Genomic DNA, 27,941 nt, shown 5'->3' with positions numbered 1-27,941 from the left:
GTTTATGACAAACAAAGCTGTAAAGAGAAACATGACAGAGGAGGAGTTTGCACTCAAGATATACTGTACTTGAAGGTTACAACATAGACAGACAGTGACTTGAGAGGAACAAATAGATTCTTCAGAATAATATTTAGTTTACTTTATTTAGTTATCAGGGGACTGAAGTTTAGGGGCAAACGCAAAGAAAAGTTGGAAGTTTGTAAAAGCGTGAAATGTCGTCGGCTGTGTCTTTGCTCGTGTGTGCCCTGTGTTGGTCCGTCTCTTCGGGTGAGGACTTGTACATGACCAGAGCTCTGAAGCTGATGTCTGAGACACCGCTCATCGATGGGTGAATGCAAACTTCTTTTAAGTACAATGGTAGACTATGTTTGTTGTTTATTTTTATTTTATTGAGAAATACAATTCATTGAATTAGAGGCTCTTCAATACGATATTGCAGTACAGATAAATAAGTTGTTCCCCCCCCCAACACCCACCCCTCTAATCTTGCAGCCACAATGACCTGCCTTGGCAACTCCGTGAACAATTCAACAACCAGCTCAACAAAGTGGACCTAAACACTCTGGAAACAACACACACCAACATACCAAAGATTAAGACGGGTCGTCTTGGAGCGCAGGTACTGCATATGCATATTTCTTCATTCCATTCTGTACATTTGCACAATTGAGAAGTTTTACAAAAGCTGTTCCTTTGTCCCTGTTTTAGTTTTTTTGTGAGATGATGAGCACAAACGTCAGTCACTTGTGTCATATCTTGACTGCTAATGCCAAACAGTTTTTCCTGCTGTCGCTATTGATATCTTTACGGTGTACTTTGCTGGGGTGGATGATTAAAGTCCTAACGGTAAGACATGGAAGAGATATCAGCAAATTCACTATATATTCTTTTTAACAAATGATCAGTAGCCTCCACATATTCAGCTGGACTGTTCATCCCACAAATATCCTTTAAAAAAAAAAAAAAAATCATTTTTTTAAGGGAAATTAATTAGCATTCCATCTATAAAAAGGAAGAAAAAACTGGCAAAAGGCATTATTACAACAGAGAACCAAATGCATTGCATTTTGTTTTTCCTGACACAAAACGATAAATTGCCCCTATAGACACATGATGAAATCTCTTTTTATTGGGTGGCTTTGATCAGTGTGTGCATGTATCTTATTTATTCATTTAGCTGAAGTTGGACTTTTGGTTAGCAAATGTGGCTCAGAATTCTGAGCTTTGGGGTTCAAATGTTGGTTCAGGCCTTCCTGCGTTGAGTTTTATGTTCTCCCCATGCTTGCGTGGCTTTTCTGCACTACTTGGGCTCCCTCCCACATTCCAAAAACATGCTTGCTCGCCCAATTGAAACTCTGAATGGTCCGTAGTTATAAATGTGTGTGTGAATGGTTGTTTGTCTGTATGTGCCTTATAATTGGCTGGCGGGCAGTCCAGGCTGTACATAAGTCTCCTTTCAAAAATCCTTTGTCATTATTTTGAGTTCACTGGGTTTTCCATTTTGCTCTTTTGTATTGGTAGTGATAGTGGCTCATCTCTAGCTTTATCCATGCAGTAAAGAAGAGGCATTCATTATCCTCCTTGTCATTCAGTCTATTCTTTTTCCTTCCTTTTTCAGTTCTGGTCAGCCTACGTGCCCTGCGAGTCTCAGTACAAAGATGCAGTCAGACAAACGCTGGAGCAGATTGATGTGATTCATAGGATGTGTCAGAAATACCCCAAAACGTTCATGTTCGCCACCAGCAGCCAAGGTCAGGTGACAGTTAGGAAGGTTTTGGGGAGTTCAAATGCAATGAAGCTGCTTTTTCCTGTTTTGTGCAGACATCGTGGAGGCGTTCGGCCACAATAAGACGGCCAGTCTGATTGGTGTGGAGGGGGGTCACTCCATTGACAGCAGTCTGGGGACGCTGCGTACCTTGTACCACTTGGGGGTCCGCTACCTGACACTCACACACTCCTGCAACACACCCTGGTAGGACCTGCACACATACAGCATCTTTATTGCGTCACTGTAAAGATGCATGATTATTACATGTTTGTATGCTGATATTTAGCGTAGGTAAAATGAAAAGGAAGCATTCAGATACAGTGAGTTGACAGTCAGTGCATGGTGTGTCGAGGAGAGCAAGGGAGTTTCCTGCAGACCGCAGGTGAGGTCTCAGATTTACTGGAAGAGCCTGTTGCTGCTGAACTCTCCGTCAACACCTAATCAGCAGCCACTACAAAGGAAAGGCAATAATCTGGTTGAAGTAATACATTCTACGTCAAAAACAAAGTGGTCTCAAAATGAACAACTATTCCAAAATATGAATTGAATATTAATTGTATCCTGCAGGGAAAAGAAGTTTGTTGATTTCAAATAAACCAATCAATCAAATACTTGATCTAATCCATTTACACCTTTTTCCTTGCCAGGGCCGATAACTGGCTTGTGGACACTGGATCAGAACTACCGCAACACAACGGACTGTCTCCTTTTGGCAAGGTCAGTACCTGGTTAACAATTATTGTTACTAACCTATCAACTGTGAGTTATATGATTTAAACTGTGTAAACTGCAAATCTATTGACCAGAATGCAATGGCACGGTGTAGTATGTGGTTAGTGTGTGTTTGGCATTAGTGGAACTCTAGAAAAATGAGCAGTTGTGAAAAGATCGCAGTTTACCTGCTGGCCCGAGTACCCAGAGAGCTCAAGGAGAACATGCACACAAATTCAAGTTCTTTTCCATATGTCAAGTGGAGCAATGTATGTGCCTGAGCTCAAGTTAAGGTTTCTGAAAGTGGTGCAAATAATTCACCTGCAACCTTAATGAGGACAAGTGTTACAGAAAATTGATGGATGGATAGTACGTTGGGCATTCAAAAGAAAATGGTCTGTCTTCACCTCCAGCAACTGATTGTAGAAATGAATCGCATGGGGATGCTGATCGACCTGTCTCATGTGACTGTAAGAGTGATGCACCAGGTTCTGGACATGTCAAAGGCTCCTGTCATCTTCAGCCACTCCTCCGCCTTCGCTGTCTGTCCACATAAGAGAAATGTTCCGGATGAAGTCCTCAAGAGAGTGGTGAGTGTGCAGGACTGTATCATACACACTGGAGATGAACTTGAGCAGAGATTGGGAGCTCGGCCATCTCTTCCAACAACAGCAAACTCATGCATGTTCTTTTGGATGAGTGGACAAAAATTCCTCCGACACACCAAAATCTTGCCACAACAGGGACATTGTGTATTTGTTATCTCACGAGCGCACATCCTTTTACAGCTTATTACATTCCACTTTGTATACACGCCAACAGACCACAACCACTTCTCTCAGTTCAGCAAAGCAGCACATACAGTAGCTCTATGTAATATTCTGTATTCCTTTCTGTCATGAAATGTTTGCTGTCATGTGACATCCTTCGTGTCTGTCCAGAATGAAACTGGAGGGATCGTCATGGTCAACTTCTACAACGACTATGTGACCTGCTCCCACACTGCCACCCTCGCCAACGTTGCCGGTACAGAACTGCAGTACATAATGCTACTAAAAGCTACCCGGACACAGAAAATCATTTGAACATTTATTCCAGATCTTTAATATGCACATTAAGGTCCACACAGTAGTGCACTTGTCCTTGCTGGCTAGCTTAAGGTCCATGTACTATATGTTCTCTGTCCTCCCTAGTAGGGCAACTGTGGCATACTATTATTACAACTACATGTTACTAGTGAGGCAAAACTGTGCACTAGTTGACTGCGTGTTACTAGTACTACTAGTGACATAAAGTCTACTAGTTAACATCTAGCACGTCACTAGTCAACCAGTGCACAGTTTTACCTCATGAGTAACATATGGTTGTCCTACTACTGTGGTATGGCAAAGTCGTTCTACTAGTGTGCGGAAATGTCAAAGTAGGCTACAGGTAGTTGAAAAAACTTTGTGAGGACAAAGATCGCACTTGTACTCGTGAGTGTTTATTCTTCTTATTCTTAACAACTTAAAGGTAAGTTTGCAATTTTTACAATTTTGTGATATCAGAATCAGAATCATCTTTATTTGCCAAGTATGGCCAAAACACACAAGGAATTTGTCTCCGGTAGTTGGAGCCCCTCTAGTACAACAGACAGTCAATTTACAGAACACTTTGGAGACAAAGACATTGACAAGAGTGGCCAGTATATGCAAATAGTGCAGACAACTACAGTGAGTGCACGAGTAATATTGGTTGAAACAATCATTATCACACTGACCTGTTCCCTGGTTACCCCAGAAGGACATCTTATTTGTAATGGATATATTAAATATTAAACACTAAATATTATCAGTTTGAAGTTTTAGTTTTTTGTGAGGCGGCGGAGTGTGCCCGCCATGAGTCTGCCCAGGAGTGTCCGACAAATAATTGACACCTCGTAAGTCACACCTTCTGTTTCTGATTTATCGTTTTTTTTTTTCTCCTCATGTGTGGTGGTTTCTTGTTTATGAAATTAGAGGCACAAGATGGGGCCAGAGAAGGCAGATATTTTCACAGATTATATTTATCATGTACTACTGTCAAGTCATAATGACTGTTTTAAGAATGGTGAAAAGTGTTGTTGTTGTTTTCAATTGTAAACTGCTCTTTAACATTTCTTTTAGATCATTTTGACCACATAAGAAAAGTGGCTGGAGCTGGCATCATTGGTTTCGGTGGTGACTATGATGGTGTTGAAAGGTAATTCCCCAACAGTTCAGAGTCCATCTCAAACAGCAAAGCAATGTGATGATCAGAGTACAAGAAAGCGTTGTCATGTTTCCAACCCGTACTCATGCCAGACTCCCAGAGGGTCTGGAGGATGTGTCCAAGGTCCCACATCTGGTGGCTGAGCTGCTAAGAAGAAGGTGGTCTGATCTTGAGGTTAAAGCCGCTCTGGGAAACAACTTGCTTCGTGTACTCAAACGTGCGGAGGAGGTGAGAGATAGACGCACACACACACACACACAAGAGACATGCGTCTGTTCGGAAATCTCTTCAAATGCTGTGCAAAACAACCATTTATCCATCTTCTATAGCACAAGTCCTCATTAGGGTCCCAGTTGTGCTGGAGCCCATCCCAGCTGACTTTGGGCGAGAGGCAGGGTACCAGGGTACTTGGACTGGTTGCCAGCCAATCGCAGAGCACATACAAAAAAGCCACATTTACATTAATATCTATGGACAATTTAGTCTTCATTGAAACTAACATGCATGTTTTTGGAATGTGGGTGGAAGCCAGAGAGAACGTGTAAAGTCCACACAACACCACCTGAGCCAAGACTGAAACCCAAGACCTTTGGACTGTGACTGCTGAAGACTGATTACTGGATGGCGTCGTCATCAAGTCATAAGAATCACCACTTGCCTGTAAAACTCTTGTGTAACACCAATGGCTCCAAGAGCAATATTCAAGAGGCGGAAGCTGTAATTTTTATAACGTGGTCATAAAAAAGGCAAATATAAAGCATGGAATCAGTGGATGCTGATTTGACAATGCCCACCAAGCATATTTGCGTGAATGGTGGTGGGTTGAGATGCATGTTTGTGTTGCTTTGTAACAACAACGTTGCCAGTACTGCATACATCAGATTTAACTATTGAAATTGGACTGATTTCTGACGTGGAGCACAAAGCCGCAACCGTCACCGTCTTCTCATTTGTCATGCTGACACCTCTCCCTTACAGGACAATATAATCTTGCGAATGTTGGTACTTTTTCCATAGTGCTGGAGTTACAAATGAAAAAAAACAGACAATATTGACTGAAAATAGTGATAGTGAAGCATGTTAGAAGCCTTGTTATTTAAAAAATTGGGGGGGGCGTGTCAATTTTGGCAATGAAAAGGGGGCATTCCAAACAAGCAATTAGGTTTTTTTTTTACCTATTGCTCCAAAATGTATTATTAATTTTATTTTCCTGAGGAAAAAATACATAAAATCACCTTGTCTAGTGAAATATGGACCATTAAGACCCATACCTCTTTTAAGTCTATATGCAGTTCCCCTAATAGTGTTGTTTTCCCATCTCATTTGCTCATGGCTAAAACTAACAACTCAAATGGAAAAAGGGTTGCTATTGAAGCAACAGGTGAGCTCATGGTTAGCGTGTGCCCCCCAGTTGAGAGGTTCTGGTTCGAATCTCAGCCAGACCTTCTTATGTGGCTCCTTGCAGAGATTTCTCTGGGTTCGCCTGCTTCCGCCCTTCGTCCCAAAACATGCTTGTTAGGTTCATTGAAAGCTATAATTTTGAGGTGTGAATAGTTGTTTGGGCGGCACGGTGGACGACTGGTTAGAGCGTCTGTCTTACAGTTCTCAATCCCCGGCCCCGCCTGTGTGGAGTTTGCATGTTCTCCCCGTGCCTGCGTGGGTTTTCTCCGGGCACTCCGGTTTCCTCCCACCTCCCAAAAACATGCACGGTAGGTTAATTGACAACTCTAAATTGCCTGTAGGCGTGCATGTGAGTGCAAATGGTTGTTTGTTTGTATGTGCCCTGCGATCGGCTGGCAACCAGTTCAGGGTGTACCCCGCCTCCTGCCCGATGATAGCTGGGATAGACCCTAGTGAGGAGAAGCGGCTCAGAAAATGGATGGATGGATAGTTGTTTGTCCATATGTGCCCTTCGACTGACTGGACGACCAGCCCAGGGTGTGTCCCACCTCTCACCCAAAGTCATCTGGGTTACCAGTGACAACCAGCGGTTCAGAAAATTGATGGATGGATTTCTATTTGCTTACATCAAGTAGTAACCTAATGTCTTGATGCTCTACCTTGATGCTTTACTGTGTTTTTTTGCATCCCGGAGACACTGATTTGATTATTGTTTGTCAGGTCCGTGACAGTCTGAGCAAGCTGAGCCCAGATGATGTCCCTATCCCGTACGATGAGGTGAAGAACTCGTGCAGGACGGGCGATGGTTACTCCAACAGTGGAGCTTTTCCCTCACTCAGCATCACGGCTCTTCTTTTAACAAAGGCTCTTCACACCCTCATCTTGCTAAGCGCTTCATAGGGGCTTCTTCACATTAGCTAATGTGTTCAGTAGTATAATATGCTCTTCTTAAGCTCATCTGTCTTATTTTTTTCCCATGAGATGATGTCATCCAATGCACACGCTATCAAACACTCCTAAAAACATGAGGCATAAAGGTGAGTTGGTACTGTTTTGAAGAGGAGCCCGCCATCTAGTGGAGAGAACTACACCACTCAAAAATGTTCGCTATAAAAAAAATGAGAAAAATTTGCATTTTAAAAAACAGTTTCTCTTGATAATTGCTCACAAGGCCAGTCAAAAGTACATTTAGAAGGCTTTTGTGCCAGCTGTGAAACAAGTGCATTGGCTTATACTGTACAAAATGTGTTTCTGCATGATAAGTCAGACAAGATGACGTCCTATTAAAGACATCAGAGGTTTGAAGTAAGTATCATCCAGTCTGGTCCAATTCTGAGGCTGAAAGTCCTGAGGTATTATCAAAAGATGTACGTCTGATCTTGTCTTTCAGAATGGCACAGCAAGTGGTCAAAATTCTAAATACAAACACAATTTTAATTTTAACATCGTTAAATGTTAAATCTGATGTAAGCAACATGTGGCAGCACCTGTTGTACATGCTTAGGAGCGTTAAAGAGATTTTACACAATGTCTGACTTTCTTCACACTGCGTTATTTGGCGCCCTCTAGTGTGTTCCACAAATACAACACAAACATCCCAGACAACCACTTGAACTGGGCCAAGCTTCCAAAACTATTTAAGCACTTTTATAAAGTCTCATTTACCAAACTATGGTGCTTTTGGGAAACGGAGCGTGAGCTGCAATGGAGACACTGGTGAGTCACGCTGTCACACTTAATGAGAAGTGCATGAGTTGCTGATAAATTGAAAAAGTGCTGCAGCTCACATGATCGACAGCACTTGGTTAAATGTGCTTCCCAGCTGAAAGCGCACACAAATGAACCATTGCTCACCCACAAGCATCACCATGTGCGCAGCCCTGCCACACAAATCAGCCACAGTAAATACTACAGGTCAAAGCTGTTATGCCTATTTCAATGACTTGCTCCTACATAATAAGAAAATGGCTTCAAGTGTTAAATAGAACTCAAGGGGTCTTTAATGGAGACCACTCAGTCTTGCGATGCTTCCGTCAGTGGTTCACGCTCCTGTCCCTGGGCGTCACCATCCGACAGCAAGCGATGAGTCGGCACTGCGATTCTGTAAGGCAAACTGTCGTTGGTCAACATCTTCCTGGTGGCACTGACCAGGCGGGAGTAGTTGTCAGGATTGTATTCCGAGAGCTGGGGCCGGGGGCACAGTAAGGGCAGGTGGACCCTGTCCACCTGAGACGCGAAGAGCGGCGGGCGGCGCTGGCTCTCGCCTTCCTTCAGCGAGTCGGGCAGGGGCTTGCGCTTGCTCTCGGGCAGGAGCATGATGCAGAGCACGGAGAGGACGGCGAAAGAGGCGAAGATCACGTGGTGGAGGAAGTAGCCTCCGTTGTTCTGGAGCTCCATCAGGGAGGAGGCGGCCATGCCGACACAGCCTGCTGCCAGCACCAGGCCGAGGCACCCGCCTCTGATAGGGACAATAAAACACAGGAAAAGGAGGGAACCTATTGTCATTTCGTTATAGGAAGAATCATTTGGCACAATATCGGTGTTTTATCGCTATTTTTTAGCTTTAAACACAGTATATACCACCACAAGATTGGTAGCTTAGCAATAGGGCTGAAGGATTTATTGTTTTCTGATCGAAATTGTGATGTCAGGCAACACGATCATGTGCGTGTGTTTTTGTTTTGTTTTATTTTTTTTGCAACGCTCCCAACTAACCCAGAATCTGTGTGTCAACTACGTACAGTACAGTATCCTGCCCAGCTCACCCATCAGAAGCAACATGCTACTTGTGGAAAGGTCAATCAAACCAATCAGCTCCGAGCTGCTTAAAAAAAACGGCACGACGAGCCATCCACCCTCCTTTTCTAGCTGATCATCAACTGGGAGGGGGCAATGCTACCACCCGCTAAGCTAACTCGCTCTGAGTCCGCACCATCTACGAGCTGCGCTTGCTAGCTGCCGTGGCTAAACACTATCCTGCCGCGTTGCGGCTCTTCTCCTCTCAGTAAATGAATCCTCTCCTCCGTGGCGGGCCAATAAGTTACACTTCTGACACATACCATTATCACTAAAGGAGTAGCTAAGGGTTAATGTGAAATGTTGAGTAGCGAAACACCGAATAAGTGGAAGAAGTGCATACAGTTTTTGTTAAACAAATGTAATTAATAAGCCTCTATTCATGATAGTTATTTATCCGGCGCGGTTCTGTCTGACGTTCGAACTCACGCTACCACCATACCCCAGGTTGAACAACTGCTAGGCTATTAGCCCAGGGTGCAGGGTCAGCAGCCAGCAGCCTGTTTCCAAGGATTCCAAGGAGTGACGTAAGCCGTAACTGCTCACTACCTCTACTGTCCAAGCTATGTCCAAACTCTATGCTGTAAACACTCTCCAAACTCTAGTAGCCTATACAAACTACACAATCTTTATCCAAACTCTGAGCTGACCGCAAATCTAGTTAAAAAAAAAACCCACACACACACATTTTGAATGGAAGCCTGCGTGAGGGGTTAAAATTGCTGTCAGACCTCGTGGCAAACTCTGAAGCACTTCCCAAATCAGTCACGTGGTACAGCCGGGCAGCGAGGCTTGGGACGCCATCACTTTTGGCTCCTCCTTTAAATGAAGCAAGCCTCGATACGCGCTTTGCGGAAACAACCCTTCCATTACCCAACACGTGCCTCGAAGACTCGGTACATCTCATAACATCACTAGGAATGAGCCATGCCAGGCTTTAGACAATGTAATCGGGTCTATTTTGATTGCCTTTTCATTTAATCCAGTTTGATGAAGACTCACCGTACAACAGTTGGCATCACCTCACAGGCAAAGAAGACACTGAGCATGGCAAGAGCTTGAGAAAACAGCAGACCCACAATAGAAAGCACCAACACCAGGCCTCCTTGCAGGTCTGACAACACAACAAGAAAAGACTTATTATTCACAATGAATAAGGATTAGACAGCACATAAATTGTAAACATTTTCGGTCAAGTGACAACAACATCTGTTGTGTAAATACCACACTATATAGGTTACTGCATCTTCATGAGAATGCCTCCAAAGGGATGAAAAGTAAACAAAACCATGCATGGTAGGTTAAATGAAGACTCTTGCCCGTAGGTGTGAATGTGAGCGAAAAGGGTTGTTTGTTTATATGTGCCCTACGATTGCCTAGCGACCAGTTCAAGGTGTACCCCGCCTCTCGCCCAAAGTCACCTGGGATAGGCTCCAGCATGCCCGCGACCCTCATGAGGATAAGTGGTTCAGAAAATAGATGGATGGATAGGAGAAAATTATCTACATTCATCGCTTACAAACCCCAATTCCAATGAAGTTGGGACGCTGTGTTAAACATACTGTATATAAAAACAGAATACAATGATATACAAATCCTTTTTGACCTATATTCAACTGAATACTAGTACTACAAAGACAAGATATTTAATGTTCAAACATTGTTAATTTGTAAATAATCTCTCATTTTGAATTTGATGCCTGGGAAAGCTGGGACAGGGGCAACAAAAGATGCGAAGTTGAGGAATGCTAAAAAAACACCTGTTTGAAACATTCCACAGGTGAACAGGTTAATTGGAAACAGCTGAGTCTCATGATTGGGTATAAAATGAGCATCCTCGAATCCTCACCAATTTGTGAACTGCATGAGCAAATTGTCTGAGAGTTTAAGTATGTTTTTTTTAACCTAAAATGGCAAGGAATTTAGTAATTTCATCATCTACGGTCTATAATATTGTCAAAACATTCAGAGAATCTGGAGAGACCTGTGCACATAAGCGGCAAGGCCGCAAACCAACATTGATTGCTCGTGACCTTCCATTATTCAGGCGGCACTGCATTAAAAATTGCCACCACTTTTTAGAGGATATTGCCATGTGGGCTCAGGAACACTTCAGAAAACCACTGTCAGTTGACACGGTTTGTCGCTACATCTACAAATGCAAGCTAAAACTACCATACAAAGAGAAAGCCATTTATCAACAATACCCAGAAACGGCGTCAGCTTCTCTAGGCCCGAGCTCATCTGAGATGGACTGACACAAAGTGGAAGAGCGTTTTGTGGTCTGACAAGTTCACATTTCAAATTCCATGTATTTGCCATACCGCTTATCCCGGGCGTGCCAAAGCTCATCCCAGTTGACTCTGGGTGAGAAGCGGGGTACACCCTTGACTGGTCGCCAGCCAAGCGCAAGGTACATACTGTACAGTGGGTATGGAAAGTATACATCCATCCATCCATTATCTGAGGCGCTTATCCTCACAAGGGTCGTGGGCAGACCCCCTTAAATTTTTCACTCGGTTATATTGCAGCAATTTGCTAAAATCATTTTTCTTCTTCACAATGTACACACAGAACCCCATATTGACAGAAAAAAACTGAATTGTTGAAATTTTTGCAGATTTATTAAAAAGAAAAACTGAAATATCACATAGCCATAAGTATTCAGACCCTTTGCTCAGTATTTAATAGAAGCACCCTTTTGAGCTAATACAGCCATAAGTCTTTTTGGGAATGATGAAACAAGTTATTCACACCTAGATTTGGGGATCCGCTGCCATTCCTCCTTGCAGATCCTCTCCAGTTCTGTCAGGTTGGATGGTGAACTTTGATGGACAGCCATTTTCAGGTCTCTCCAGAGATGCTCAATTGGGTTTAAGTAAGGGCTCTGGCTGAGCCATTCAAGAACAGTCATGGAGTTGTTCTGAAGCCACTCCTTTGTTATTTTAGCTGTGTGCTAAGGGTCATTGTCTTGTTGGAAGTCGAACCTTCGGCGCAGTCTGAGGTCCTGAGCACTCTGGAGAAGGTTTTGGTCCAGGATATCCCTGTACTTGGCTGCATTCATCTTTCCTTCAATTGCAACCAGTCGTCCTGTCCCTGCAGCTGCAAAACACCCCCACAGCATGATGCTGCCACCACCATGCTTCCCTATCGGAACTGTATTGGAGAGGTGATGAGCAGTGCCTGGTTTTCTCCACACATACCGCTTAGAATTAAGGCCAAAAAGTTATATCTTGGTCTCACCAGACCAGAGAATCTTATTTCTCACAATTTTGGAGTCCTTCAGGTGTTTTTTGTAGCAAACTCCATGTGGGCTTTCATGTGTCTTACACTGAGGAGAGGCTTCCGTTGAGCCACTCTGCCATAAAGCCCCGAATGGTGGAGGGCTGCAGTGATGGTTGACTTTCTACAACTTTCCCCCATCTCCCGACTGAATCTCTGGAGCTCAGCCACAGTGATCTTTGGATTCTCCTTTACCTCTCTCACCAAGCCTCTTCTCCCCCGATTGCTCAGTTTGGCCGGACGGCCAACTCTAGGAAGGGTTCTGGTCGTCCCAAACGTCTCCCATTTAAGGATTATGGATGCCACTGTGCTCTTAGGAACCTTAAGTGCAGCAAAATTGTTTTTGTAACCTTGGCCAGATCTGTACCTTGGCACAATTCTGTCTCTGAGCTCTTCAGGCAGTTCCTTTGAGCTCATGATTCTCATTTGCTCTGACATGCACTGTGAGCTGTAAGGTCTTATATAGACAGAGGTGTGGCTTTCCTAATCAAGTCCAATCAGTATAATCAAACACAGCTGGACTCCAATGGAGGTGTAGAACCAACTCACGGATGATCAGAAGAAATGGACAGCACCTGAGTTGAATATATGAGTGTCACAGCAAAGGGTCTGAATACTTATGGCTGTGTGATATTTCAGTTTTTCTTTTTTAATAAATCTGCAAAAATGTTAACTATTCCGTTTTTTTTCTGTCATTATTGGGTGCTGTGTGTACACTAATGAGGGAAAAAATGAACGTAGCAAATGGCTGAAATATAACAAAGAGTAAACATTTTAAGGGGTCTGAATACTTTCCATACCCACTGTATGTGTGTGTGTGCATCAGTCGGCCACCGTGCCACCTTCATTGTTTTTTTTCGTTAAAATTTTCTTTAGCTATGTTTGATTTACTTTTTATCCCTTTGGAGTCATTGTGATGAAGATAGCAGTAGCAACACAGGAAGGAGCCCGGATTTGAAGCCACAACCTCAGAACTGTGAGGCAGATGTGCAAACCAGTCATCCACCGTGCACATTTTCAAGCTGATTTCAGAAATCATGCATGACATTTCCTCCGGGTCAAAGAAGAAAAGGACCGTCCGATTGTTCTTAAGGAGATGTCTCCACCGAGCAGGTTTCCACAGTTCATGCAACAAGGATTAGTTGGGACTCACCAGCCACAGGTTCCAATAGAAGACACAGCACTTGTAGCTGTGTCCAAAAAATAAAAACATTAAAAAAACAGCCTCTGGCTAGTGAGTCCTAACTAAGCCTTATTGCATGAATTGATGAAGCCTGCTCGGATGAGAGGCGAAACATCTTCTAAGACAACCAGAGCAGTCCAGTTGCGAGCGATTCAATGCCCTGAGAATAAAATAGCATGGATGGTTAACAATGTAACACAATAAACAATAAAACACATCCGGATTGTTAACAGCGCAAAGTTCAAAAGCCAGCATCTGATGGTATGGTGGTGTGTTAGTGCCCATGGCACGGGTAACTTGCACATCTGTGAAGGCACCATGAAAGGTACATACAGTACATGTTTTGGAGCAACAAATTCTGCTATCCACGCATCGTCTTTTTCAGGGACGTCCCTGCTTATTCCAACAAGACAACGCCAGGCCACATTCTGCACATGTTACAACAATGTGGCTTCGTAGTAAACGCGGGCAAGTAGTAGACTGGCCTGCCAGCAATCCAGACCCGTGTACCATTAAAAATGCGTGCAGGGACATTATGAAGTGCAAAATACGACAACAGAGACCCCAGACTGTTGAGCAACTGAAGTTGTAAATCAAGTAAGAATGGCAAACAATTCCACCTACAAAGCTTCAACAAATAGTGTCCTCAGTTCCCAAACACTTATTCTGCGTTGTTAAAAAGAAGGTGATGAAACACAGTGGTAAACATGCCCCTGTCCGAGCTTTTTTGGAATGTGCTCCAGGGATCAAATTCAAAATGAGTGAACATTTGAGAGAGAAAGAGAGGGGGGGGGGGGGGGGAAAACAAACACGGTTGGAACCTTAAATATCTTGTTTTTGTAGTGTATTTGACTATAGGTTGAAAAACATTTGCAAATCATTGTACTCCGTTTTTATTTACATACATTTTATAAAACGTCATGTTAAGTTCCGTCTGAACTTTCATCTGATCTTTTTCTTTAATGTCTGCTACACTAACATTAACTACCAAAATACTGTATTTTCTCAGTTAAGGATGTTTAAAGCCAGAAGAGTTGATATCACAGCGCTGGGAGACGGTCTGCATGGCGGCTGGAGAGTGTCTGTTGCCTCCTAGCTTATTCCCTTCTTTTATCCTGCCTTGGTCTACACGAGTGATTTTCAACCAGTCTGCCGGGGCACATTAGTGTGCAGTGAGCGCTCTTCAGGTGTGCCGTGAGAAATTATCAAATTTTGTGTAATTGCTGAAAACAAATATTTATTTACAATAAATAATGTATCTTTGTTCATCTATTTATGCCAGTGAGGCATCGCGACAGACAGAACAAATGAATGGTCTTCTATTAGATGGCAGTAATTAATGTATACACTTTTTGTGACATTTTTGTTTGTTGGTGTGCTGTGAGATTCTTCAATTGTAAAATATGTTCCTTGGTTCCACAAAGGTTGGAAATCACTGGTCTACACCCTCGCAGGGGTGTGACACAGCCTAACAATATCTCAGCACTTTTCCCTTGTGTGACTCAACTCTCTTAACTGTTTTTTTTCTTCTAGTATGAGCAAATTTAGGGTGCATAGCTCGGGAAAATCAAGGCCGTAACAATTGAAAGTATACAGCAGTCAACAACTAAGACTGAGGCCGGAACCTATCTAAAATATGTGCCTGAAGGAGGCCTATCCTAACAGTTCCAACTTCATTGGAATTGGAGTTTGTAGATGCTGGACCTAGATCTCCTGGGATTGCAGGACATCCAAGTAAAGTCAACTTTAAAATGCAATAACAAAAGATGACATTTGATGACAACAACTGAAAGGAGAAACGGGAGGACATTGTACATTGTATTTATTTAAATTTGAAACATTGAAAACGGGTTGCCTGGACGAGACTTTTACTTGGACAAGACCAGCACGTGTGTTATGCTGTATGAGAGGTTGTCACATTCACTGTAACAGTATTTCTGCCCAAAGATATCTAGTTTTCATGTAACCTTGTTAACAGCTAGACAAACAGACAAAGCCAGGCCAGCAAAAGCAAGGCATCCTTGGCAGAGGTAATAAAAATGGGCTTACACTGAGTGAGTGCCAGTAGAAGCAACGACGACAGACCAGTGATGATGGCAGACAGCAGAAGCATACCACGTCGACCGAAATGGTTTACAGTGAAGCAGATGAAGACGCAGGCCAGTGTTCCTGTGGCGATTTTGACAAAGTAGCCAAAGTAGAAGTTGGTGGAAGACATGTGCAGGTTTCTGGTGAAGCAGTACTGGATACCTGTTCCAATCAAGCTGCAGGGAAGTGAAAGAGTAAGACAACAGTCAATTGAGAAACCCAAGAAGTAAGCAAGAAACCAACAATCAGATAAAAACACTACTTGCTTGTCTAAATAATACATGCAGGATTCATGTGGCTTGTTCCTTTCATTAATCAGTCCAAAACAAGACTTACAGAGTGAAGCTAAGGATGAGACAGTTCTTCCAGATAACCCTAGTCCGACGCAGCTCCAAAATTGAGTAATATCTCGGCTGGCAATCTTCATCGAATACTGAATCAATTTCTACACACAGAAAAAAGCAATAAAAAACATTAGATACATTCACCGGCCACTGGATGAGATCCAATATAAGAGCTGTGTCAAAAAATCTGCCCTTACAACAGTAATGCTCATTTTCAGTTAATACCCAGTCAGAGAGGTATTCATTTTGCACTTTTAATAATACCTCATCTGAAAAGACTTTGCCTTTGGAAACAGGGTCACCATTTGAGTCTCGCTGCAACCAAAATAAATTCTAACGAGTTGTTGAAGAGATGCTAGTCCGCATCCTGAGTACTACTACTGAGAAAAGGGAGTACTGTATTATTATATTTGCCTTAGATATTATATATTCCACTGAATGTATATCTATAATAGTTGTATCATTCTTGTATTGTGGATGTATTATTCAAATAAGAGTAACACAAATTCTTATCAAGGACTGGAGCTGAGAGAGTAGATTGTTGCAGTTCCAGTTGCACTGATACAGGTGGGAGTACGCACACGAACCCGTGGGAGTGCTCACCTGACAGCAAGATTTCTCCTGGGAAGAGCTCGTCTGGTAAACACACACCATTTCTGGTGGAGAATTCCTGGAGGCTCCTCTTCACCTGAGGGATCTGAGCAGTGGCCAGCAGCCAACGAGGCGACTCGGGAAACAATGACACACAGCTGACCAAGACAACTGTGTTTTAATATATTGTGTACAAGGAGAGGAACATGGCGAACACACAACACAGTCTCTTCTGGTTATTACATTTAGAAATACCATTATTTTCAGAATGACGAATGACGTTACACTCATTTTATTATTAAGAACTTCCACACGTTTGTCCACGTGGTTGATAGTACAAAGTCTTCATAAAACAAACAATAATATAAAAACAACAATATTGCTTCCTACATAGTGTGTCCATTCCCTGTCACACATGGCTGTCCAAGTACAAACCCAATTCCAATGAAGTTGGGAACGTTGTGTAAAACGTAAATAAAAACAGAATACAATGATTTGCAAATCATGTTTGACTTATATTTAATTGAATACACTACAAAGACAAGATATTTAATGTTCAAACTGATAAACTTTATTGTTTTTAGCAAATAATCATTAACTTAGAATTATATGGCTGCAACACGTTCCAAAAAAGCTGGGACAGGGTCATGTTTACCACTGTGTTACATCATCTTTTCTTTTAACAATATTCACTAAACGTTTGGGAACTGAGGACACCAATTGTTGAAGCTTTGTAGGTGGAATTCTTTCCCATTCTTGCTTGATGTACAGCTTCAGCTGTTCAACAGTCCGGGCTCTCCATTGTCATATTTTACGCTTCATAATGCGCCACACATTTTCATCTCCAAATTCTCTGAACATTTTGATGATATTATGGACCGGAGATGATGAAATCCCTAAATTCCTTGCAATTGTATGTTGAGGAACATTGTCCTTAAACTGTTCGACTATTTTCTCACGCACTTGTTCACAAAGAGGTGAACCTCGCCCCATCTTTGCTTGTGAATGACTGAGCAATTCAGGGAAGCTCCTTTTATACCCAATCATGGCACCCACCTGTTCGCAATTAGCCTGTTCACCTGTGGGATGTTCCAAACAGGTGTTTGATGAGCATTTGCCACCTGTCCCAGATTATTTGCAACGTGTTGCAGCCATAAAATTCCAAGTTAATGATTATTTGTTAAAAACAATAAAGTTTATCAGTTTGAACATTAAATATCTTGTATTTGTAGTGTATTCAATTAAATATAGGTTGAGCATGATTTGCAAATCATTGTATTCTGTTTTTATTTATATTTAACACAACATCCTAACTTCATTGGAATTGGGGTTATATGACTCACCACCAATAAGAAATGAGCACGAGCAGAGGTAACGTGGTAACAGCCTGCAAAACCGGCCAATCACGACACAGAACAGCAACGCCTGGCAACAGCAGCTCTGCAAAGATGGCGAAGAAGCCGCTGACCATGGCAACCATGAGGCGACGGGGAGGGTCACACAGCTCCAACCCTATGAAAACAGATGAAAACTAAACTAATAGTTTTCATTTTTAATATCTTTGTCAAAAAAAAAATAATAATAAAGTTTTTGGGTGAGAGTTACGCAAGTCTAACTGGCTGGAACTGACTGCAATCAAAACCAATGGAACCACTGACAGCAACCCTTTATTGCTCAGTGACTTTTGTTTTGTTTTTTGTTTTTGTTTTTGTCAATGTCTTTATGTCTCAAAGGTGTTCTCTGTCAATTGACTGTCTGTTGTCGTACTAGAGCGGCTCCAACTACCGGAGACAAATTCCTTGTGTGTTTTTTGGACATACTTGGCAAATAAAGATGATTCTGATTCTGAGCTTTTGCATGTAAATTCCATCAAAGATTTAGACTTGACCACATAGTTTCCACCTATTGGTTCTGAGCTTTTCTGGTTGCATATCTATAATTTTTGTTTTATTGTTTGTTGACCTTTTCTCTTTGGCTTTATCCTAAAACTGAACTGGGGTGGCATTAGTTCATCTTTAAGGACTTGGACTTTGGAGTGTCATGGTGTGAGTCCTGCTGCAGATGGGGAAGGGAGAGAGAAAAAAAAAAAGAAAAAAAAAAAGATGCTGTGCAGCGGCCCCACCCCCGAGCTCCAGAGGTGCAGCACTGTTGGCAAGCCACTTTCACTCTTATCTCTTTCATTGCATCCTGCACGTGTGTCATTTTGGTTCTCCGTGTGGTGGGCAAAACACAAAGTAAAATTCATCCTTGGAAAACATAAACAAAATTCATTCGGGGTGAAGACAATCTTCGAATTCCAACTCAATCACTAACAATCGATGTTCTCCCCTAACAAACACAATGCTCGATTAGCTAAATAAAGCAACTCGAAGATAAAGATTTAGCATCAATGTAAACTGACTTGTGACTCTTTCAATATATTCGACGCATCACCTTTAACCTCTTTTCCACAGAGATTGGATTCATGTTCCACTTCCCTCCTCTCAGTGTTGGTAAGGGGACAAAGAGAACAAAAAACTCCCTTCCTGCTTACTTTCTGGCTTTAGTGGGGGCCCTACTATTGTTTTCACATCTCCGTGGAGAATCTGCATCCGCAGGACATCACCCAGATATTTCTCTCAGATCACTGCATAACCCAATGTGAGACCAACTTCAAAAGTTTGGACTCAATCTAGCCCTGACTTGTAGGAAGGGGAGTGTACAATGCGTGTATGTCAAAAACAGAGATGGGTGTGGGTATTAGAAAAAGACCATGTTAAAACTTTACCCTGTGCCCGCCTCTACCCAATGGGAATTTGGGTAGAGGAATTTGTACAAAAACATTTGGTACACTATGTAATAATATATGCCTGCCAGCCAGAGACATCTCAGCATACTGATTGAATTCCCTGAAAGAGGAGAGCTGGTAGGAAATATTACAAAAATCTCTGTTTGTGAACTCCTCTGTGAAATTCCAGTCCATGTCATACATACACATGCAAAGCAATCGTGTAAATCCATGTTGTTCATGTCGTGAAAGCAGATGAAACATTCAGAAACAATTTAAAACTGTATATAACAATGAAAAGCTTTAATAAATACCATGAATGTAATAAATACTACCAACTTGTTCTAGCAGTAAGAAACAAAGGGTTTTTAGTATCACAATTTGTGTAATGTACAGTAAATGCACTTAACCAATGTTACATTTGTGTAACCAAGATGAAAGCTTATATGAGTCCCATCACAGCTAGTGTGATCTTGTTGCGATATGGTGCAGGTTTCATTTTATCTAAAGGTTACTCCACACTGTTTGGGTAGAAGTGCGGTAACTTAAGAGTAACGTCTTCAGTCAAAGTACATTATTCACAAACTAAACTTTTTTTAGTCCTGTTTTATTGTGTTCTGGTGGAAATAATCAAAGAAATCTCAACATTATTATACTGTGATGGAACAGACATGTCTGTCTTTAGGTTACACATTGAAGAATTAGAGAATGTACTAATGATAGTAACTAATGTGATTCATCATGGCCCTACATTATATATTTGTCGTTTTAAAGGTTTAATCAAATACCTGTGTTGAGAGCATAAAGCAAAATATTTTATGATAGCCAACGGAAAACATCAACACTAAATTGTAGAGAGATCAGTGTGCTGGACATTAAACTCTTTAATGGCCAGCCTTCCCTGTTCCAATGGATATTTGACTACTGTAGCCATCGATGGCAGTGAATGCGTCGTCTGTAGTCATATCAAATCGCCAAATCTTATCAAATAAATTTGTAGATTAACGAAACCCAAAAGGTAACTAATTTGTACTACTCTGAATATTATTTCAATTACAATATATAGTTTTTCTAATCTTTCAGTGAGCAATGAATTAATAGTTCCCTACACAATATAGTTAAATTAATTCATTTGACAGTATCAAAAATGTATATTGTTATTAGGTACAATGATTGTATTGGATTACATTTGCATTGTGCTATGAGGGGCTACCATAACACAATAATACACCCAGGAAACACTACGCATGCAAGCACATGGAACTTACTTGCTATGTATGAGGATAAAAAGACCCCAGCTAGCATGACGCCCTGAGAGAGACGTAGCAGCAGAAACGCCACAGCACTGTTGGACAAACACACAGCCACACCAAACAGACTGGACAGACTGACAGACAGGAGAAAACCTTGCCGACGACCTAGCCTGAGAAAGACACAAAAATAACAAATAAAAATCACACTGCTATTGATTTCTGTCAAATTTAAACAAAACAAACACTAGGATAATAATGATTATTATTATTTTTTTTTTTTACCAGTCGCATAAAGAGCCGATGAAGATGTATCCCAGAATCCATCCTGTCATGAAGCAAATGTGTTGGAAGGGAATTTTCCAGTAGTCACTGCAGACCAGGTTCCACTGAGACACAAAATGAACATCGCTAACATAGTGAACTGAGAGAGAACTGATGAAAGTGAGAGCTGTGATCTGAAAAAGGAAGACATTTTGGGAGATACAATCTTTGTAAAAACAACAACAACAACATTTTAATTTTGAATTGGGTAATATGAATACTAGCATGTAGTATTATACTTAAGGTCCATCAAAAGCTCTAACAAGCGCCCTGTAAGTCACAATCAGTGATCTTGGTGCGGAAGAAGGTGGGAATGTAGATCATGTTGACCCTAATTGAATCAAGATGCCAGCTGACAGCATTATTACATTAGAACAAAGTAGTGTTCCAAATAGAGCCTGCCAAGAAATTATTTGTCACTCATCCTTTAGCCTCCCTTCTATTCCATCGATCTTTTATAATGTTGTAATTCATAGACAAACAACAGTACTCCACAAGTGGTGGCTCTTTGGCTACCTTTGTGTATCTCACGGATAATCTGTCAGACAGTCCATTTTTAAATCAGTCCTCAGTGTTTTCCACATTGAAAAATACTTTTCTGAAATTATCTTAATGCAAATGAGTGTATTCCAGGGTGACAATATTACGTAGATCTTAAAACCTCCAGGCAAATTGGCAGTCTACCCAAGCACAAACACAGCTTGTTTGTTCATCAGCCAGTTAGCAGTAAGACGTTACTAGATGTTGAGTCCTAGTGAGCTAACCCATGTAAGAAGAGCAATTCGCACTGTTCAACTGTGATTAGGTATACAATAAACTCCAACCAGCATTATGTACTGCACACTTCTACAATCTGATAAGGTCCAGTTTTTTTTGTTTTTTTTTTTAAACAAAGATAATCATGATCAGTTAGCATTTGTTAAGCAGTGCTTGTTCATAGCTTTTCAAATGCGATACACTTTTTCTGTTAATTACAGTACAGTGCGCGTATTGAGTGCGCTCAAACAGCGGAGCCTCCAAGGTCAAACACAATCTGTTCTGTACAAGCACAAGTTAACCACCGTAATATAATTACGTCAGAAGCAATACAACATGATTTTAATGAAAGATGGGCAGGGTTAATACATGATGTGTCGCTGAGGCACCTCACACGTGCCTTTTTCTAACAGTACTGAAATAACTCAACCACTAACGGAACAGCATAAAATGTAACATACATATGATGCGCAACCTTTTGATCACAAGTGATAAGCATATGGCATCTAGCCAGTTGGTCTCAAACATCACAAAACAGATGGGACTCAAATGAATAACACACCAGTCACAGACGAGTTAAACCAAAGTCCTTTGTCCACAAAAAGCTAGTCAATTAGTCCTAACAAGTCAACGGTAATGGTGGGAAGTAGAAGACTTACAAAATATAAATGATTGACAGTGTAGGCTCAGTCCTACGTACGACTACTGGCATCATCTCCTACGGACAATTTAGAGTCATCAATGAAACTACCATGCTTGACACCAGTCGTCCACCGTGCCGCCCAGTATTTATTGAATGTATTATTTAATTGTATTTTTTGTTTTGATCCAGTACATTCTTTCATTATATTTTGAAGCCCAACAAGAGACTAGTCAAGTCAGCACATGATATGCCCTACGTAATGTAACACAAGTATTACTTGTATGGCGGGGGGCTACAGGGGCGGTGGGGGGTCCAGGCACAATGTTAAGTAGGGATGGGAATCGAAAACCGGTTCCTGTTGAGAACCGGTTTGGAAGTTAACGATTCTTTGGAATCGTTCACCAAATTTCAAATTGGTTCCCTTATCGATACAATGACGTAATCGCATACGTTTTACAAATTACGCAACGTGTGGACCATTTTACATTCATAGGATGAATAGCCTGCAAGTGGTATTATTAGGCTATATCACGCAAACCATTCAGTAATTTAACAACTAAAAACACCATCCATCCATTTTCAACACCACTTATCCTGGTTAGGGTCGCGGGGCGCTAGAGCCTATCCCAGCTGACTTCGGGCGAAAGGCGGACTACACCCTGAACTGGTCAGCAGTCAGTCGCAGGGCACATATAGACATGGACAACCATTCGCACTCACATTCACACCGTCACTGAGTGGGAACTGAACCCACGCTGCCCGCACCAAAGTCAGGCGAGTGTACCACTACACCATCAGTGACCCCCAATTTAACTATTCACTACTAAAAACAACATTACAAGCAGTATACCTATTAAATCTTGTCTGTACAAAATCCCATACAGAAATTTTAACTATAGCAATGCATTCTGGGAAAGAGCGCATGCAAATTTTCTGGGTGTTACGCTAAAACGCACCCTGGGTCAGTGTGGTACGATGCATGCATAGAGCTACACGTTTACTTTAAGCTAAAAAAAAAAAGTGTAGTGGAAGAAAGTTGCGATAGAACTTTAATCATCTCATTTTTCACAGATTAGGAAGAATATGCCTAAAACTTTTGTTATATTACCTGTCTGTATGTGTTACTACGGTGTTTGTGTGTGAATATTCGTTATTTTAAGCTAAATCCCTTTAGTGATCTAATGCTAGTTTTAGCTCACCCGTACATAGGGTTTTCCATTGAATGTTAGCATTAAGATGGCAAAAATGTGTGTGTATTTAGATACACGATGAGTGTAATTATTTTTTATGTGTGCTTAGTTATATAATCAGATGCCATTAAACAGCTTAAAGCAGGCCTAGGGGGGGCAGAAGAGCATGCGTCACACGCTTCCTTGCAAGATACACAGGGTGTGTTTACAATGCAGGAACTTGCATACAAAACCTGCACCGCGGCACCTTAATCGTTTTTCCTCGATAACGTTCTTATGATTGTGAGAAGCCTGGATATAATATCCAGTGGGCAATTTTTTATTTTATTTTATTCATTTAATTATTTTTTAGGATCGATTAAAGTCCCTGAATGTTTTTTCTCCCCCAAACTACAAATTTGAGAATAGATAAGAGAATCAATAAAGAATTGAATAGTTAAGCAGTGTCCAAAATTGAATTGACATCCCTAGTGTTAAGGGGGCACTGTCCCCCCCCCCCCCCTTTTTTTTCTTTTGAACTGGATTTTTATCAAGCATCATGAGTATCACTGAGACAATGTATATTTTGTTTTTAAGTGGGAACTCCAACAAGATGAGACAAAGAAAAACACAACCTCAGCACTATTTTTATGGTCTCAAAAATCATCACCGATGGTACAAACACAAATATACAAGTAATCTTATAAGTATTTTTTTTTTTTTGCTGTGCTACATATGGTAAATGGAGCTCACAGTCAAGCAGTGAGAATACTGATATACAAGGCCAAATTTACACTGCTGTGTGTTTTACGTGTTCCACCTTGAGCTAAAACAGAAAAACGAAAGGAGCACAAAACCAGTCAATCAATGTCTCAGAAATAGTTTTGCCTGGTGAACTCTCAGGTTTCTATGGCAGATAATGCGAAAAAATTTGACCCAATGTCAATCCAAATGTATTAACAAATACACAAATAAAACCTTTTCCAAGTCCTTTTTCCAACCAAGTGTTCCAACGCTTCAGGAAGCAACATGGATGGCTCTACATCCTAGCTCCAATTTGTGATGGGGAAGAACAGACCTGATTCTTGTCTCTCCCTATTAGAAATACAATCAAATTAAAAATCATGTACAACGTATGACCCTTCCTTGCTTGTCAGCTCTCCATCAGGTAAGAGACATCTTAATCAATATTTGCAGACTTGGGTGGATCATTATTTGAATGTTACACAACAAGACGCCACCACACACAAAGGCATTTTGTCGATTGGAACTGATGTCGGTTCAAAATCTGTTGTTCTGGTTCATTCCAAATGTGTTTGATGGCTCCCAAAGTTCTTCAACATCAAAGTCCTCCAAGCGTCTCTTTGTGACTGAAAGGGGTTTTGCCAAACTGTTTTCACAAAGACAATTATCCAAAATGTCTTGGTAAGTTTAAAAATTAAAAGGTAAGGATGTGTTTTCAAAAGTTATTTTTGGCCGATATATTTTGTTTATTATTCTAAACTTCTATAAAAGTAGGTGAATACGTCTGAGCGTCAAAAGCAAAATGCAGGTCCAGAGGTGACAACAGTTGAGGACAATGCTATAACTAACGTGAGCATGTAAATGAGTCAACATCAGCAAAGTTGGAGCAAATATTGACATACTTCACAAACTCGCCCACTAACAATCTCCAAGTTGGAGGACTATGGAAAGCTGTTTGAGCATTTATCGGACATCCCTGATATCCAGCTAAAGGTTCATGTACTCTTAGGCTCTCTGTCTTCACTAGACAATTTAGCGCACTAATAGAACGACTACGGCACACTAGTTTAACAACTGTCGAATTACTAATGTTCTTTTTCCACTACTATATCACACTATCACACTGCACACTAGTAGGACTTCTATGGTCTACTAGTGGGACAACTACATGTTACAAGGGAGGCAAAACTGCACTACCTTGACATCTGCCCTCTATTAGTACTACTCGCAAAGCTCTAGATGTTAACACGCAGAATTTTATAATGACATTAGTACTACTAGTAGCATGCAGTTGTCAAATAGAGGACAATTTTGCCTCCTATATGTATTTATCTTACTAGTGAGGACAAACAGCATACTAGTACATATACCAAAAATGGCACTAGGAGTGGAGAAAAACGTTACTGGTAAGTAGTAAGACACAAATGTTCCTGTATTGCGCTCTGAGTCGTTCTGCTAGTACTCTGAATTGTCTTACTAGTGAGGAAACCGAGCATACTAGCACATGGACCTTTTGCTGGATAGAGACAAAATCAAAATGTATTCAACATAAACCTTTAGAGGGCGACTCGATGAACAACTGGTTAGCACGTCCACCTTAAAGCTGTGAGGTCCTGGGTTCAAATCCTGCCTCACCTGTGTGGAGTTTGCATGTTCTCCCCGTGCCTGCGTGGGTTTTCTCTGGGTACACCGGTTTCCTCCCACATGCCAAAAACATGCGTGGTAGGTTGATTGAGGTTGATTCTAAATTGTCTGTAGGTGTGAACGGCAGTGTAAATGGTTGTTTGTTTATACAATGTGCTCTGTGATTGGCTGGCGACCAGTTCAGGGTTTTACCGCGCCACTGGCCTAGAGTTAGCTGAGCTAGATGCCAGCACACCCGCGAGCCTGGTAAGGCTATGCGGTACGGAAAGTGGATGGAAGGATAAACCGTTTTAGCATTTCTCCTCGATAAACATAATTGGTCGTACTTGTAGCCCAAAGATGGCACTAGTAGTGGTATTACTAGTTACTATTAAGACAAAATCGTTCTTCTAGGGTGCCCTAGTCGTTCTACCATCCATCCATTTTCTGTACTGCTTATCCTCACTAGTAGTGCGTTGAATTTTCTTACTAGTGATGACAAAGAGCACACTAGTACGTGTGTATTTTAAGCTGGATATCAAGAATATTGACAAAATCAAAATGTATTTGATATCAAGAATATTGGATTTAGAATTTTTTTTTAAAACGTTTGATAATTTTTTTATTTAGGGCTGCAACTAACGATTAATTTAATTTATGAATCTGTCGATTATTAATTAATGAATCGGATTACCAAAAAACCTTTTTCAATTTCCATCCCATTATATCAAAAACGTGCAGAAAATGCACAAACACAAATGGATTTTGATTCACTTTGTGGTTTGGTACATAACACAGAATCATTGTTTTTCAAAGCAAAAGCAGATGGTTGCAAATGTCTGATTTTGATTAAACACAAAGGTAATCAGTCTGCTCTCATGTAGAACTTTAGAAATCAGAGAATATTTATTGTTGAAAGGCTTAAATTCAGCTGATTTAGACCATTTTTAAGTTAACCAAGGTCTCTGAAAGACGAATCGATTCTCAAAATGGTTGTCGATTCATTTGATAATCAATTAGTTGATCAGATCATCGTAAGGTCGTACTCGTATGTCAAACGTGGCACTAGTAGAAAAAACTACTAGTGCGCCCTAGTTGTTCTTCCAGTGTGCTGAACTGTCTTACTAGTAAAGAAAAACAGTGTACTACTACATGTACCTTAAGATGGCTAGCTTTGATATCGAATAAATTATTTCTATAAGCCGTTTTTGACAATGTATGCAATATCACGGCATTTGGTCATTTACTCGATATCTTGACATCGCGTTTAAACGTAAACCGTACTCGTAGGCCAAATGTGGTACAGGTGTGAGAAAGAAAAAAAAAGCACAATCGTTGTAATAGTAGTAGTGAGGGAAAATAATGTACTAGTACATGGACCTTAAGATGGATATCCTTGTTACTGGACGGTCTTTGCATTATAGTGCGCCTCAGTTGTTCTACTGGGGTGCTGAATTGTTTACCAGTGAGAACTAAAAGTTTACGAGTGCATGGACGGTCCTTAAACTGGATATCAATGATCTCGAACGGCTTCCCATCGACAACAGGAAGGTTGGACAGTGACTGCATCTGCATGGCGTGTTAGCACAACTTGGCTCAAGACGGAAACGCTGTTACCTCAGTCACGAAGTTGCTCCGGAGCCCCGAGACGGGAGCGTAGTCCCAGCCCTTGGTGCAGCTCACCCTCTCGCGGGCTACGCCTTCGGAAAAGTCCGAAGAGTTCGGGGGGTACTTGTAGAGCTCGCAGTGGCTCAAACCGGTGCCGTTGACCCAGGGGACGGTCAGGTTCAGGTAAGCAGCCTTCGATAAGTTAGTGAGCAGGAAAGCGGGCGGAAGGAGTCGCGGGTCCGGTTTGCAGTGGTACGCGTCCGGGATGGCGGTGTAAAAGACGTCGCTGAACAGGTTCATCATGACGGCGAAGCTGGGGAACCAGCTGAACGTCACCACCAGTCGGTTGTAGCGTCCGTATCCGCCGCTATGAGGGAAAACCTTGGCCTCGTAATCCATTGGAAGAGGTGTGCGGTCCGCTCACGCCGCTGACCACAACAGGAGCAGCGGGCCTCAGTCAGCCTGAGGAAGAGGGCGCGCCGTCACACTTGGGAGGAGGGGGCTGCCTTTGACTTGACGCCCCTCCGACACTGCTCAACACACACACACACATGCCCGTGTCTTGACTTGAATCACATTTGTGACATCAGTCTATTGGTTTGCGACTCACTCACGATGACTTTTTTTGTGAGGGTCATACGTGCGGGTTCCTACAGATACT

At 41.6% G+C, this 27,941-nt stretch overlaps 2 protein-coding genes across 2 annotated transcripts; one reads left to right on the top strand and one right to left on the bottom strand.

The window, feature by feature from the left end:
- The first annotated feature begins 19 nt into the window (after window positions 1–19).
- On the top strand, window positions 20–7,069 carry dpep1 (dipeptidase 1). Its single transcript, XM_061764238.1, has 10 exons — window positions 20–331; window positions 496–622; window positions 1,622–1,754; window positions 1,825–1,975; window positions 2,419–2,488; window positions 2,896–3,072; window positions 3,424–3,508; window positions 4,627–4,702; window positions 4,804–4,939; window positions 6,833–7,069. The coding sequence occupies exons 1-10, from the start codon at window positions 216–218 to the stop codon at window positions 7,010–7,012; spliced, it is 1,251 nt and encodes a 416-aa protein (XP_061620222.1). The 5' UTR covers window positions 20–215; the 3' UTR covers window positions 7,013–7,069.
- slc22a31 (solute carrier family 22 member 31) lies at window positions 6,859–27,941 on the bottom strand. Its single transcript, XM_061764228.1, has 9 exons — window positions 27,290–27,941; window positions 20,699–20,802; window positions 20,432–20,586; window positions 17,740–17,908; window positions 16,409–16,554; window positions 15,798–15,906; window positions 15,423–15,637; window positions 9,911–10,022; window positions 6,859–8,570 (listed from the first exon to the last, which is right to left on the bottom strand). The coding sequence occupies exons 1-9, from the start codon at window positions 27,677–27,679 to the stop codon at window positions 8,126–8,128; spliced, it is 1,845 nt and encodes a 614-aa protein (XP_061620212.1). The 5' UTR covers window positions 27,680–27,941; the 3' UTR covers window positions 6,859–8,125.

This window comes from Phyllopteryx taeniolatus, chromosome 2 (genome assembly GCF_024500385.1).
Source record: "Phyllopteryx taeniolatus isolate TA_2022b chromosome 2, UOR_Ptae_1.2, whole genome shotgun sequence".
NCBI classification, from domain to species: Eukaryota; Metazoa; Chordata; class Actinopteri; order Syngnathiformes; family Syngnathidae; genus Phyllopteryx; species Phyllopteryx taeniolatus.
The sequence above is the reverse complement of the archived record's forward strand: the minus strand, read 5'-3'. Positions and strand labels throughout refer to the sequence as shown.